Source organism: Sinohyriopsis cumingii, chromosome 1 (genome assembly GCF_028554795.1).
Source record: "Sinohyriopsis cumingii isolate HCF-2022 chromosome 1, ASM2855479v2, whole genome shotgun sequence".
Taxonomy (NCBI): domain Eukaryota; kingdom Metazoa; phylum Mollusca; class Bivalvia; order Unionida; family Unionidae; genus Sinohyriopsis; species Sinohyriopsis cumingii.
In genome coordinates, this window is record NC_142961.1 from 105,032,571 (window position 1) to 105,049,419 (window position 16,849).

The 16,849-nt window shown below is 33.8% G+C and overlaps 1 protein-coding gene across 1 annotated transcript in view; it reads right to left on the minus strand.

Annotated features, from left to right (window-relative positions):
- The window catches only part of LOC149807494 (cystathionine gamma-lyase-like), a 35,698-nt gene that overhangs the window by 14,670 nt on the left and 4,179 nt on the right, over positions 1 to 16,849 (minus strand). The window contains exons 4-7 of the mRNA XM_089957104.1: positions 10,696 to 10,805; positions 9,680 to 9,814; positions 1,943 to 2,000; positions 110 to 187 (exon numbers count right to left, since the gene is read on the minus strand). Of these exons, the coding sequence (XP_089813230.1) occupies positions 110 to 187; positions 1,943 to 2,000; positions 9,680 to 9,814; positions 10,696 to 10,805 (381 nt within the window). The remainder of the gene's footprint in view (positions 1 to 109; positions 188 to 1,942; positions 2,001 to 9,679; positions 9,815 to 10,695; positions 10,806 to 16,849) is intronic.

Here is a 16,849-nt window from a genome sequence, read left to right on the forward strand (position 1 = left end):
TACACAACTACTACTACACTACTACTACACAACTACTACTACACAACTACTACTACTACTTCTAGCTTCATTTATATTATTGTTATTATTAATTACAGAACAATTATACCGCTTTGGATTACGCGCAGCCTCTCAGCAATTTGATCATCATTCGTTACTGCAGCACCCATGAGAACATCAGCGTGTCCTACAAATAAAAAGGAGACTTTTTAAAGAAGCCTAAGAAGATTTCAAATATTGTATTTAAAAAAATCTGAAATACGCATCGGAATAAGCTTTTATCAAAACAAGTAATAGCGGAATTTCATCCTCTGGTTAACTTTAATCTTTCGTACTTTTATTGATTCCAATGTGAAAAATATTCAATACATTTCTATTGGTGTTTCGAAGGTAAGAATTGTGTGAGCCGAGGGCACCCTATGGCTTGTCGCCAACCTTGACCTTTAGACACCAGCTGATTGTCGAACATAGAGGTTCCGTTGTTCCTGCTCAGCGTCCAAATCAAAGGTAAAGTTCGGCGTTTGGAGCTCAGGTTTTCACATTTAAGATAGAAGCCTAAGCGGATTTAAAAGAGAGTAGAATAACCAAGGAGAATGCCACAAACCATAGATGATAGGCAACTAAATCTTGCGTGTACCATCAGCGCATGCTGAAAAAGAGCAAAAAAAAAAAAAAAATACAATGCAAGTGGAAGCTCCATTTACTCGCTCACCTGACCTCGTTTTCAACATTCAAGTCAGCACGTACGCCATGTAATTGGTCAAACATTCGTAAAAGTTAATACAATCACGATGCCAGTCACAGTTCGTAAGTTAACTTCTAGGATACGACTAAAGTCATATCGATAGAATCCAAGCGGGTCTCGCGGATTTAGTAAAATGAACATAAAAGAGGACACTGAAAACTTCCTCGAACTTCTAAAACTTGTCGAAATGAGCGCTTTAAACTTGATTTTTACCGGAATAGTATTTTGTATCTTCACAAATTCGATTCCTTTCTAACATAAAAACGTTTCGTAGACAATACAAATGAACTGTATAGGAAACCAAAGCGGGACTTGGAACACAAGATCCATTCGAATGAAACGAATATTCAATGTTGTGAAAGCTGAATTTCAACTGTATTTTCTATTTATTTTAATTAATTCCACTGCTTTTAGTAATTACCTATTAGATTTTTGTAATCACAAAGTTTCACAGGTTGAATTCTTTTTACCTCCATGGTCATGTCGCTATCTAAATGAATCGGCTACTTTCATTTTTAAAGATGTATTTCCGGTAAGAAATATATTAGTAACAGGTTTCAGAAAATACGTATATGGGTCTCAAATGAAATACGTCAGAGGTGTCCACTGCAGCATGGTTATGCAGAAATCATCTACTGTAAAGTTCGTAAACGCTACTACCACTCACTTTTACCAACTCAAACTAGTTCATATCCCATAATGCCCAGACTCTACGTTAATCCCATAATTCCAAGGAGACAGTGTATAGTATGGTCGTAAGATAATAAAACTCTTAGACTTTTAGGGTCTGAGACTGAGTTTCCTTGATTAGCCATTCAGAAACGAGCTTTCAAAAATAACATAATTTGTGATCGGTCGAAACAAAATTGCAAATTCAACTTTTTTAAAAAGAATTCGAGGCCTAATTTGCTAGCGCAATATTAGACATAAACTCGTTTAAATTCGTAAACATCGGTTTTGTAGAGTTGTCATCCCCTACATTTCTTTATTGCCGCACTTTTGATATTTTTATAAAGGCTGATTGCACGGAAAACCGTATCTATCAAATATACTAAACACAGTCTGCTGATCCGGAAAGGTAACGGATTGTTAAATGTAAACAAAATCAGTCATAAATATTTACAGGTGAATCTTGGCTGGAAAATACGGCAAATAAAACATTAAGCAGAAAAAAGTACAAACAATTTTAAGTCCTACCATTCATGTACTTCGTGACGGAATACATCACAATGTCCACTCCGAAATCCAAAGGCCTCTAGAATCGATAGGCGAAGAGAAAGAAAATAAAAAAAATTAAGTTAATTGCACTACATAATGGATTCTGGCTATACTATTGCTGCATTTTTCTTGACTTATTTGTTAATTATTTGTTAATTAATTTAAAAACAACAGATTTCCTTTTAAATTGGCTGTCCATTGGTAATAGTGCTTGTAAGTTTTCAGATGGTTTTCTGTTCTTCTCTTTCTCTCAAACACATTGATAATTTAAACATATGTTATTGCTACAAATTGATATACATTTTATATGCGAATTGAAAAGAGCTTTCATAACTAAATGACACATTCCCATTATACAAAGGTTACACAGAAAATGAGAGAGAGAGAGAGAGAGAGAGAATATATTTATTTATGCAATAACTATTTTCTTTAATTATTTGACAATAATTACGTTGTTATCGTTTTAAATGGTTATTTTCTCTTATTATCAATTGCCTAATAAAACATATAAATAGATTAGGAGACAAAATTACTTTTGATAGATCTGTGTATTATATAACTACTACATTTTCCGTCTAATATACCCAACAAGGAGGCTATACCTCCATCGTTGCATACATGCCTAATTAACATTTTAGTTGTGATCTGAAAACATAGTACGAGTCATTCAATCTTTATTAACTTTAACATATTTTATTGCTACAAATCGATTTGCATTTATATGCGGACAGAAATGAGCTTTCGCAACTAACTGACTCATTACCATTATATCAAAGTTACACAGAAGATGTAAGAGAGAGAGAGAGAGAGAGAGAGAGAGAGAGAGAGAACTCATTTTCCGAGACACTCACTTATATATAAACACTCACATTTGTCTTTTTTATGTGTCAGGGTTGCCCAACAACAGGTCAAGGGTTCGAAACTCGCGGCGGCTTCCTAATGTTTTTTTAATATTTTTATTGTGTATTTTAATGTTCAAACCTTTCTCTTGACTCGCTTATCCCAATTTTTTGGTGTTTTTTTATAATTTCTTTTAGACCGCTCCAGTGGCTTAAGTGGTTAGAGTGTCGGCCTCGGATGCGGGAGGTCGCTGGTTCTAATCCCTGTCGAGTCATACCAAAGACTTATAAAAATTATACTAACAGCTGCCTCGCTAGGCGCTCAGGATTAAGAGGTTGGTGTTAAGACTGGTCGGCCTGATGTCAGGATAATGTAACTGAGTGGGACATGATGCTACATGTCTGCGGCATGATGCCCCAGTGCTAGATATTCACTAAAACTGTCATACTGCAGACATCGTAGCAATATGACTGAAAAATTGTTAAAGCTACGAAAAAAACCAACACACAAACACATGCACACACTTTCTTGTATTCCCGCCCAAGGACGGTCATTTAAACTAATTTTAAATAAGCAGTGTACACCTTGAGAGATGTCTGATAAAGATGAAATAAAAATTAGTTTTGTATGTTTTATTTTCAAGACTATTGCACGTCGGACTGATCTTACATAAAGTAAAAGTCGTATGTTCAGAGATTACATGGATTAATTACACTGAAATCTCACATACGAAACCATTGTAAACTTTAGAAACTTCAGAGGAACGTTTTCTGTTTGTAACTTTGTAAACCATTGTAAACTTTAGAAACTTCAGAGGAACGTTTTCTGTTTATAACTTTTAAAGGCAAGACTTTGCTTAGCGTTTCCGACCGTGTCTAACACACCCCACCGCACCTCTGAGAAAACCGTACCCATGATCGTGCCGTCGCATCCTATATCAGAAGATCAGGCTCTACGCTGTTCTTACACTCATTATGTGACTGCTACCAGTGGTACCCTGTTCGCAATCCCGCATCTTCACCTAGCGAAGATTCCGATATGTTAATCCTATCTGCACCTTGGCGTATCGAACAGATATTTCTGTGCTTCGGGTCTGTGAATTTCATTGGATGCGGTGCCACCACATCCAGTCAAAAGTACGTTGTTCACATTTGAACACCGTTCCTACCTGATCGAGAAAAGGGGAGCACACAACTTGAATGGACTGATAAATAAGCAATTTTCCACTGCCGGTCTGTGTTTGCACAGATGCATTTCACTCGAATACACCTCTAATGTAACAGTCTCTTAAGCATCAATGAAAGGGTCCGTCTTCTCGATCAATAAATAAACGTATGTGGATGAAAAACTTGAGTTGGCTCATTCAAACATCGCGAAAGTCATGTGAAACAAGGAATTCTCAGCACAGGTAATAACGGGTGATAAAAGAGCGCATCGGAATGACGCCCATAGCTTACAACGATGAAAGACCACACACAGACACACACAGACACACACACACACACACACACACACACACATATATATATATATATATATATATATATATATATATATATATATATATATATATATATATATATATATATATATATATATATATTGCATACACATTTATTCTTGCATGGCTAATCTCGTGTTCGATTCGGAACTTCAATTCATATTTTCCATATCGCACACAAACACTTGAACTACTTAGGTGTCTTCACTGAAGTTCGAAGGTCATTATTCGATGCACCAAATCGAAATGTTCTAAATTGGATGTCTGCTTTGCATTCAGTTTACACTAGATTGCCCAAGATACGTAGAACGCATAAGAAAAGGCGTCTTAAGTAAAACGCAAAACCACATTCTATTACATGTTTTGAGTCGGAGGAAAAAGAACTCGTTTGATATTTCATATAAATAGTTTTTGACCTAACGGATTTGACATACATCGACGCAAAACAAAACTTGTTTTTCCCCCGGCCAACTTCGAACAAAATACATTTATTGGTTTGCATACAAAGAGAAACTGTATAATTACTCGAGAAAGAAAAACGAGTAGAAGACAAAGCAAAAAATGTTATCTATGTAGACCTTGATGACTTTATAATTGTATAGTCTTCCAACATATTGGCTTTTTATTGTCAGAGATATTGAAATAATGATCTGAAATCGTCTTCTCCTCAAATTCATCTTTAACTTCAAAAATACACGAATTCGCAGTCATAGTAGGTATAGTAGACTGAATGGAGCCCTACTTGAAATCGATGTTAAAAAGCGTCGAAGTGTAATAGGGCTCAACAGGAATTTAACATCGGTATGGCACTCTATCGGAATCAACATCACGGCAAATTTGGGAGGGTACGGGACCCAATAGGGAATATATATTATAAAGGGTCGATTAGTTATGCGGATTTAAGGAAATTTAACTTGGAAAGGACTATATGGAACTTAATGGAATTTTAACATGGAATTTAACACTGGGTCTGGTCGACATGGGGAAGTATGGGAATGTAATATTGCTTTTGGAACACTATGGGGCCCTACTGGAATTGAACATTTCGGATGTCACTGTAACGCTGTACGGGAATTCTAACAGGATGGATGTGCATACAAATAAGTTTAAGGACAGGCATGAATGACACTGAAATTAGTTGTTGTCTGCTCTGTGTACATTTTGAGGAACTCGATATTTGCATTTATGTACATTGTGTCGAAACATTGTTACAACATATACATTTGCTATGCTGTTTATGAATGGAATGACTCGACGTTATTGTTTCGAGAAATAGTGTTAGAGAGAGAGAGAGAGAGAGAGCATCCTATGACAATGTCTCACTCTGACTGACCAACACCTATTTTGACAAAACAACAGTATTATATGGTATATTGGCCTAGTCTAGGGTCTGTATTTGCTGAGCCTCAGTGACATACCATAGAGCAATCTTATTTTTCATTTTCAATAAACTAATACCATATTCCCATGAAATAAAAATTAATAAAAACCGTAAACTCGAGATTACTGTCAATATTTATTTATTTTTATATTAAATTCCCATTACCATGTTTGTTGGGACACAACAATACACTTGAACATAGTCTAATTTAATTTGTTTAGATTTATTATAGAATTAAACGACCATGGTTGGGTATTTATCGATGTGTAAAATTTAGATAATCACTCACAAAGTAAATAAAGTCCGAAATGATTAATGTCTGCAAGCCAATAGGTTAGATTTTCAAATTTATACAATTTCAAACTTTGCAATTTCAATTTCAAAATTTATGAAAAGAATTCAACGACGAGAAAATGCGGAATGATGAAGATGATTAATACGTTCATTGATGATTGCAAAGATGGTTTGATAAAATTAGAAGATAATCGGACTGCTAACGTTAATTCTTTGTCTCAGTGGCAAAAACCAGGAAGAAAATGATAATGAAAGAATGAATTTAAAACAATGGCCAAAACGATAGATGGAAACAAAAAGAAAATAAGTGAGTGAGTGAAAGCATAATTAGATCAACTAGAACTACTTACACGTTATCTACTGCCTTTGGTTACAAGCTTAAAGCACTAACAGATCAAATTAGTAACTCTTAAAGATGACCTTACTGCTAAACTTGAATTTGAAAACCAATCAAGAATTGGGTAATAACTGGCGTGGTGCAAGGAAGTATTGTTTAACTAGATATAAATGTGAAATAATTAAGAAAAGATTTTGATGAAAGAGACCGTAAAATTATACTCGAAACAGATGCTTGCAAACAACACACTAAAACAGTATCTTTCAATCAACAATCTATATAAAGACTTTAAACATTAAGTGAAAACATCTAAACATTGAAAGTAAAAAGACTAGGAGACAGGTAAAAATGGAAAGATTAATTAAACAGAGAGATGGCAGAAAGAGTATTGCAATACAAAGTAAAAATGATGAGTTAAATCAAGAAACCTGCAAGTATAAGAAGGAATTTAAGTTTTGTAAAAGTAAAGACACCATGTCGATCCGGCATCATAGTGGGTTTCCAGGCAAAAAGTTTTGCTACAATCACTTTGGCACGATATAACCTTGTATATGTTGATGTGCTTTTAAACAAAAAAGTAAACACACACACACACACACACACACACAGACACACACACACACCTTTCGCTACGTTGCGAAGAGAATGCACTTACGTCATACGGTTGAATCTGTATTTCTTCACGATTTTCGCATTCAAACAAATATTATTTGTTCTTAATGTAAGACGATATATGGATATCTTGAAGTCTTTGATCACACCATAAACATCAGAAGCCACTTACAGATTTAAATATATTCCATCTACATTTGTTGAAATTACATTACTTGACAAAGATTGTTCTAATACTAAGTCTTTTACAATTATTAAGTCTTGTTTAAATAAAAAATTAATTGACTAATTTATTCCACAATTTGTTAATTTACATTATTAATATGAACTTAATTTTATCATCGGAATACGTAAGTTATCAACTTTTGGGCTACAGATTAAACTTCAATGAAGAAAATAATGAATGCATCGTGAAAACTGGACACAAATAACACATGGCTCTTTAATCTACAGTTCAGAGAGTCTATCCAAAAGATTATATGATTAGACGATATAGTACAGTCAAGCTTTATTGCCATTCAATAATAATGTAAGCACTAGATATGGCAACATCAGGAATTATGATTGGTCTAGCTTTAAATGATGCTTTCACATTTTCAGGATGTAATTTTATGCTTCATTTATTTCATACAAATGGTGTAGATGAAGAAACAATACGAGATAATATTTTAATAAAAGAATTGCAGAAGAAAACAAACAAAGTTTGCGAAGAAAAGCTAAGTCACCTAATTATCTGAACAAAAAATTAGGAAATAAAGATTTGGTTATTTTAAACTCATTTACGGCAGTTGGGTAAACCAACATAGTTTTTGATACTCGCATAAAGCATTAATCTAACATTTGAATGGCGTCATCTCTAACTGAATCCATGTATATGTAAAAACCTAAAATCATAATAATATACCGTGTTATAAACTGTTAAAAAACAACTTTTATACTAGATAGAAAAACATTATTTTACTTTATTGTCATCATCTGTCCAACTTGTTTTTGTACATTTAGTCATAAAGCAGAAATGGCCTTTTCGAGATGACAATGTAATTGCATTAGATTTTGGTGATATTTTAAAGAAATTGATATAATTACTTATTAGTTTATACCAGGGAACCAATACTACGTCTCTAACAGATATACCTAAAAGATGACAAGAAAAAGTAGCTTTATTGAACAAGCTGGCATTCAGAGGTAGACAGTATGTAATAACTGTGTGGGTGAGAATGCCCAAATATAACTCTCTCATAAAAGATCTTCATGAAAATGTTAAATTGATTTCTATCTTTTACTCTATAGATAAAAGAGTATGTGAAAATGTTTCGGGATGAAAATAATATAGTTCCTATTTTAATGAAAGAGAAAATAGCTGAAATGTTACAATAACATGAAATAAATAACGTTTAACGAGACTTGAATAATTAATTGGTAGGCGGAAGAGAATCCTTCGTATGGTCAAATATAACCACAAGGCAAAGGTATAGTCCATTATGATTCATATTATTAATTCCTCCTTAAAGAATATAGACAAAATCTGAAAAGGTCATAGCATATATTTTTCCTAACCGTATTTCCGTGTATCTAATTAGTTAAACAACTGATGAAAATTACATCAAACAAATACGGTCTCTAATATAAATATCGATCCATTATGATTCACATTATTAATTATGATTCTTAAGTTAGATCATAATGGCCTTAATACCAAGGCACTATATACAATTGTATAAAATGTTAATTAAAAGATTAAAATGTTGTATATACTTTATAAAAATATAATTGTATGTATGGCTGTTTGCCTCTATTTTATTATTTTACTGATTCCGGTTTCATTAGAAACTCGTGTATCGTTTGGATCCTGTCACATATATAACATTGTGTTATTTTTATCCCGATATATATATATATATATATATATATATATATATATATATATATATATATATATATATATATATATGTGTGTGTGTGTGTGTGTGTGTGTGTGTGTGTATGTGTGTGTGTGTGTGAGAGAGAGAGAACAAATAAACAGTACTGTACAATCAGCGAGTCTCATCGTCAAACAATCATAAATATAAATCTATCAACAAACCAAAGGTTAATTGTCACAGTAAAACAACATACTATTAGTGGCTTTGAATATGGCACTTGTCTGCGAATAGAGTGTATTTGTCGGTCTCTCCATCCTGTTAAATTCGTACAGTGTTATACTAACATCGGTAATGTTAAAATTCCCATAGTGTCCCAAATGTAATGTTAAATCTCTTAAATCCCTATACAGCCAAAAACAAAATGTTACATTTACATGGAGCCTATCGTAGATCATCCATATTAATACAGTATTCCATAGGGTCCCATCGTGTCCCATCCATATTAATACAGTATTCCATAGGGTCCCATCGTGTCCCATCCATATTAATACAGTATTCCATAGGATCACATAGTGTCCCATCCATATTAATACAGTATTCCATATGGTCCCATCGTGTCCCATCCATATTAAGCTTCCATAGATTTTCTGAACACGCCAATTATTTGTACCTCTCATTTCTTACAGGGCACAACACAGTCCTATCTTTGATGTACTGTTAATGTACTTCGCATAGGACTCCATGCCAAACGATCCATTTTAAATTCTCGTAGAGCTTTATAAAAGCTCGACACTTTTTTAAACATTGTCTTCTCTCAGGAGCCATATAATCCCCTATAACTACTACTCATTTTCCCCAGAAAAAAAATGATATGAATTAAAAATGTCACCTGGAAATATGGTGTGGAGAAAGTATTGTCCAAAACTGTGATACAGCTGGGGGCTTTTTTGCGGAGTAGACAAACCATGAGGTCAAGGTCGATGATCTGTAGACAGGGATTGGTAGGTGTTTCCATCCACACAAGCTATTAATAAATTGTAAAACATCATTTTATCAATGTTCAAATTTGTATATGGAATCAAGACAAATGAAGTATATTCAAGACACAGTTACTCTTATTTCTTCATGTTTTCATTATTTTCTTATATCAACACGAGAGTTTTACTGCCGCTGGTCGTTGTTCATGAGATACGATGTTTCCAATACTAATAGTGACTAACCTTGGTATATTGCGTGATCTACTGTTGCTTACGTCCAAACAAAATACTGCCTGTCGCATGAAACGCACTAATCACTCTTTTAGATATTTCTTAAGGGAATCACATTTCCCTTCACCCAATTTTATTTCTGTCTTCTTTGTCCCAAACTAGTCATTGTATTCCTTCTTAAAGAATATAGACAAAATCTGAAAAAGTCATAGTATATATTTTTCTTAACCGTATTTCCGTGTATCTAATTAGTTAAGCAACTGATCAAAATTACATTAAATAAATACGGTTTCTAATATAATTATCGATATTAAAAGGTCATTACATATTAAAACAAAATTTCTAAACTTCGGCAAGATTAGCGAGTATGGTTTAGTGATGCATTTCACCTTTGCTGGAGCTGTTCGATACGGACATGGGCAGAATATAAAATGCATTGATGCCTCGAGGATTTTAATGAGTTTTATATAATTATTTATTTGCAAAGGCCGTTAAAGATAAATAAAAATATTTTAACATAGTGTTCATCAATGATTCACAGTCACGTTCGATATACGGACGTATACATTTGTCCTAAGTTGTAATTTCTATTAAAGAGATAATGCAATAACCAGCGTACCCTTCATTAATGGCAATTGTGAAACTTTTCTATTAATCAAACACTGTTAAATTGTTAAATAGGCTTATAAAGTTTTACCCGCGTTTCAGGTTGCACAATTTTTTCTACGGCGTCTGTATCATTGAAGTCTGCAATGGAGACTTTAATACCTATCCGTGCAGCAAACTGGCTGAGATATTTACTGGTACCTGAAAAATGGAATATAGCTTTTAATATTATGTCAATTTTTTATGTTCTCTCTTGACGCAGATAAAAATCATATTTCTTGCAGTATTGTATCCTATGGTTTTCATCACCTTGTATGTTGTACATATACATGTGCTCCCATTTTCTTTAATCTCAATTCTCTGATGACATGCTGTATTTTTTCTGTACTGATTTTATGACATATTTGGACAAGATTTGAAAAAAGTTCTTTTGTGAGTCTCTAATACTTCGTTTTCTACTTCAAATTCGTAACTCAACTTAAAAACCATCTTGTTTATTTAGGCAATTACAGTTCAAATTATTTTTAACAAATAAAAGGAACACTGAATTTTGACTTTTATTCTTTGTTCTTTTTAGATTTATATTGAGCTGACGTTCAGAATATCATTAAAAAAAAGATGAAAAAAGCGAAGGAAAACCACGAAACCAAGGTTCGCAATAAATCTGAAATATTTACTTCACAATAGCGGCAAATCTATGAAGAGATAAACTTTGAAGACAACTAGTAAAACGTAGACAAAACTTTAAAAAAGCTACGAATTCTATTTACCATGCAGCACTTAAATCTCCTCTCAGTCAGTTCACCATATAGTACCTGATAGCAAATGGGTTTTTACCTGATAAATTTCCTAACGTTAGAACTACATTGCTTAACTCTTTTGGGTAAAACCGCTCCGGTGGCCTAGTGGTTACAGCGTTCGCCTTGGATGCAGGAGGTCGTGGGTTCGATCCCCGGCCGAGTCATACCAAAGACTTACAGAAATGGTACTAATAGCTGCCTCGCTTGGTGCTCAGCATTAAGAGGTAGTGTTATGACTGGTAGGCCTGGTGTCAGGATAATGTGACTGGGTGGGACATCGTGCTACATGTCTGCTACATGATGCCCCATTGCTAGACATTTCTATAAACTGTCACACTGCAGACATCGTAGCGATATGACTGAAAAATTGTTAAAAATTCCAAATCACACACACACACACACACACACACACACACACACACACACACACACACACTTTTGGGTAAAACAAAGCAGAGCTTTTTCCTAAAGAGAAAAGTTGAATGAAATATGGAATATGATCAACATAATTAACAGCCAATCTTAAACCTTTTAATTTTAGCCTACAGCGCACGTTTGAAAAAGCTATTAAGGTTTACAATAAGACCCACCGTCAAACATAGGCATTCAAGGGTTTGAACAGCTAATCATATCATAATCCCAGTTTCGTCAACGTTTTTTAAGTCTTTCATTAGCCTCAGTTATTATCTGGACCGGAAACCAATTAAGAGATTAGGTCTTTAATACACTGAGGAGTGTAGTGGGTCAATATCATCACTGATGGCATGGTCACTCAAGGTCACCTTGGAATTATAAAGAGCTGCCTGTTAATATATCAGGGTGTAAAGGTTAATGAGAGAATGAGACACTGCACACATTTCGCCCACAATTTGTTTTCTTCTGATAGGCTGTTAAAAGTTATCTGCGTGATAGGAAACGGACTATTACAGGATAAAATTGTTATTCATTAAGAGTATTTTTAAGATAGAATGCTTGCACAATCGGTACAACATTTCATAGGTACCTTCTGTACAACCTATCATGAGTACCTTCGATACAACCTTTATTTAGTACCTTTGGTACATCCTTTCATGAGTACCTTCAGTACAACCTATCATGAGTACCTTCGGTACAACCTTTATTTAGTACCTTTGGTACAGCCTTTCATGCATACCTTCGGTACAACCTATCATGAGTACCTTCGACACAACCTTTATTTAGTACCTTTGGTACAGCCTTTCATGAGTACCTTCTGTACAACCTATCATGAGTACATTCGATACAACCTTTATTTAGTACCTTTGGCACAGCCTTTCATGAGCACGTTCGGTACAACCGTTATTTACTAGCTTCTGTACCACTTTTCGGTACAACCTTTCATAATTACTTTTAAAGGATTATTATACCTCTGATGTACGTAAAAAGCATGATAACATCTCTGTAAGCAAAGAAAATAATGGTAACATCCTATCAGACGTAACTTGTAACGAAGGTACAACAATACAACCTAAAACACATGTAAAGGCAATAGAACCAATTATCACAGCAAAGTCAATGTTATCTTTATTAATTAATGTCATATAAATAAATGAGTAAAGCAATTATATCCTACAATTAAAATGATGATAATGATCCTAGTTTTGACTGCATACAATCCACGATAGTACAATAGATTTAGTAAGATAGACGAGTTCTTCAGATGTGCATTTTATTGTAATTCTGGTTAATTGTGTTGTAATTCGTTTTGATTGAATGCTATAAGGATGCATTAAAATTGTACATGGTGTAATTGTACGAAGAACGAAATGTAAAGTTTATAGTGCAATTACGATAATTGTTTCTATACTAACCTGGTATCAGATTTGAAACAAATTTATGCGTCTTCATCATTACATCAATGTTTATGTGGTGTTTATTATCCCTTCTTTTGAAAAATATTATATAATATAATAGAATGGCGTTTTTTTATATATAAAAACACTATCTGTTTTAGACTTTATTTAGATACAGTTTGATTGTACATAGTCGTTTCTTCAGCTATTGTCTACTTTGTCTTGTAGTCGGCTTATCACGTTTTTAATTTGTATCGCTTGGTTTTTAAGTGGTAATGTTTCTGAATTTACTTTCAGTCTGCGTCAGCAAATGGACATTCATTATCGTAGTAAAAAATTCTTAAATATTGTACTTTTTTAGTCATACAGTTATTATGCCTGACAAACTGTCCTTAATCGACAAGCCAACCGGACATTCATTTACATCAACAACTTTTATTTACAGCAATTTGTAATGTTTCTTAAATCTGTTTAAACATAATACTGATTTCAAGTATTATGTCATATTTAGCTATTCCTATCTCGAAGAACCTACTTCACATAATGATTCTCCACCTACTGTTTGAAATCAAAGTTTATTTCCTATAAATTCTATTGCTATTGTAATAGACCTTGGGGCTCTAAAGCTATAATATGATGGATGGGGAGGGTGGTTTTTCTATGTCATAAATTTAACATGTTGTTCATGTCAATGAATATATAAACTGCTGAAAGAATGAATTTAAACACTGTAATGTATTAGAATTGTATAGATCGCGACTTACCTTGATATCTGTATTCAACCGTTCATGTTGTATGTCAAGTGTGATTGTCGGTCATGTGGTAAAATGTATCATCGAATTCAACCTCGCACATCGTTAAATACTCACAAAATCTTCTGGAATCTTATTTTATATGAATTTTTCACACCCAGAAATATGTTTATCACACTTGAATTCCCATCCAAATTATCATTTGAATAGCAATAAGCTCGATGACTACAGCAGCTGACATCACGAAAATAGGTCTGCAAGCAAGATGGCTGACACTAGGTCACATGACCGGTTTCACACAGTAAATTTGTCAAGTTCACATTTTTGATTAAATTTTCACTTGTTGATTGTAAATGATGGCCTTCTTTTAAACAAGAATAAGTATGTTTTGAATATTTAATAGTATATTCTTCATTTTTATGCTGGTCAATATATTTTCAGCGTTCATCGGTAGTTGTGTACTCTTCACAAAAGCTTAACTGTATTGGTTACGATTTCAAGTACGTTGACGTTTGATGGACACGACATAATACGTAATGTTTATATATTTGCTAATGACGTAGTGTAAATGGACAAGTGATGATAGTTAAATTGTATATTAACTCTTAGTTTGTATCGCTGGTTGTAGAGTATCTGTTCGGCACCATCAGACCTGTTCGGCGTCCCGATCAAGCAATAGTTGGTTAAATTTACGTAACACGACTACTTTCCGAAGAGTATAAATATAAGTGAAATTCGAAATTCGTCAGATAGCTGTCAATATTAGCGCATCTATCAACGTTTCTCCATCAAATAAAAATGCACTGTATTGAGGTAGTTATAACTGCAACTTTATTGGATGGCATTAAAAAGCTCACAGATACTTATAAAAATAAGACAAGTCTACAAATTGTAATTTCTTTATTCTCAAAAATAGACTGAAATTACATACATACATGTATATAGTACAACAGTAGGAATCAATTCAATTCAAACAAATTCAATTCACTGCTACTGATTCAAGCTTAATATAAAAGTAATATTGTGCCACATAAATAAGCAGCTATCTCCCGCCACACTAAGAATTTAGGGTTCACTTTCAAAATTCTTACTCCGTGGGTCGTCCATTTCTCGCTGAATGATTACGTCAAGGTTATGAAGGCCAGCATGTTATAGCATTTATGTATTGCAAATCTTACACGCAATCAAACACATACATTCGTGTTTTAGTCATATTTCTTGTATTAAGCATCGTATCACAATTTCATAGTAAAAATAAAAAGGTCCTGACTTTGAGCATTCTTGCAATTTATTATTACATTTGCACAAGTTAGCCCATAACCCCCTCCCCAATAGTTACTCTTTTTTTAACCACTGTAGACTAGTCTCATAATTTTCTAAGGTCTTTGGTTAATACTTTAAATGTAGGCGTATACGAATGTTTGTCTTTGTTAGCGTCAAACCAGTAAATGAATCCACTTTCATATTGCAAATACCCACACGTTTCACTTTTACTATTATTTGCAAAATTCCGAATGTAAAGAACGAAGATCATTCAGTTGCCATAGCATATTGCTTACATGTTTAACCACTTACTTTCAAAAATGTTGTTGCCAGTTTTAATGCAATTATCATTAAGTGAAATCTATAAATCTGATCCTGCTCTTAAAAAATACAGGATTTCTTTTTTTGATGTGGAAACAAACAAATTAGAATTTTATTCCCTTGTATGCTATTTTGTAAGACAAGTAACCTTGACCACAAGGAAACATTGTCGTTATGTTCAACTGTGTTCCATTCCCCCAATTAATTAAATTACTTATGATTTCGAGTTTTAAATGTTACTAAATCATTTTGCAATTTGATTGATAGGACAGATAGTTTCCTATTTAACTGTGCTTAGTTAAAATATTTAGACTGAACTTACATATCTTATCGCAATGAAACAAGCATTTCCTTTTCACCTTTGAGCTCACTACAAATCTATGCTGTCCTGTGAGTAGTTCACGGGATTCATATTCGCTTTCCTTAACCCAAATTGAGGTTACAGAGCCAGTCTGCCATGGGAGGTAACTGTTACGTTGGACTATTTTACGACCATATGGAATTAGGTCAAAATTAATACTTCCAGTTCAGTACCCACGAATGTAATTCTAGTCTATTTTTAGAACATTTTTTCCTCTCTCATTTTGGTGGTGATAGAAGAGTTTTATTCATGCATCTTTGGTAGGGATTTAAAGGTAACTGTTTATTCTTGATAATATGAGCTCAGGGTGTTGTTGTCTGTGTGTATTTCGACGACAGTGCACAGTGAGTAATAAGGCCTTGGTGATGATCCGGAAGTGAAATTTGTGTTCTGTTTACATGCTGCTATGTTGACAGTCAAGCATCTCAAGAAAGAGCAGGTCAACATTTGACAAGAACTTCACTGTGAAGTCATCTTCGAAGGTATTTTAGATTAACATATGATTTGCATTGATTGTCACACAGTGAAAAGGTCAGTACTAAGAAACAAATGTAGAGAACATACAGTAAAATGAATTGTGTTCTATGTCCATATGAACTAAACCTGTGGTTCCCAGCCTATGGTCGGCGGACCACCGAGGAAACGTAGGCTTATTCCAAGGGGTCCGCGAATTCACGTAGCTTCGCAAATATACTACTATCTTTCAAATGTACGTATTTGTTGTTGTGAATTCATTTAAGCGTTAACTGAGATCATAATAGTTGTTTTTATCATTATTTGTTTTCTCAATTAACGTAGCCTACAAGTACAACAATTAGCATGTGGGAGTCTGAGAACTTTTTTTTTTGAAGTTAAAAAGTGGTCCCCATACATGAAAAGGACGGGAACCACTGAGCTTGACAATATAGGTGTGACTCGTCTATTTAGCTGACAATGG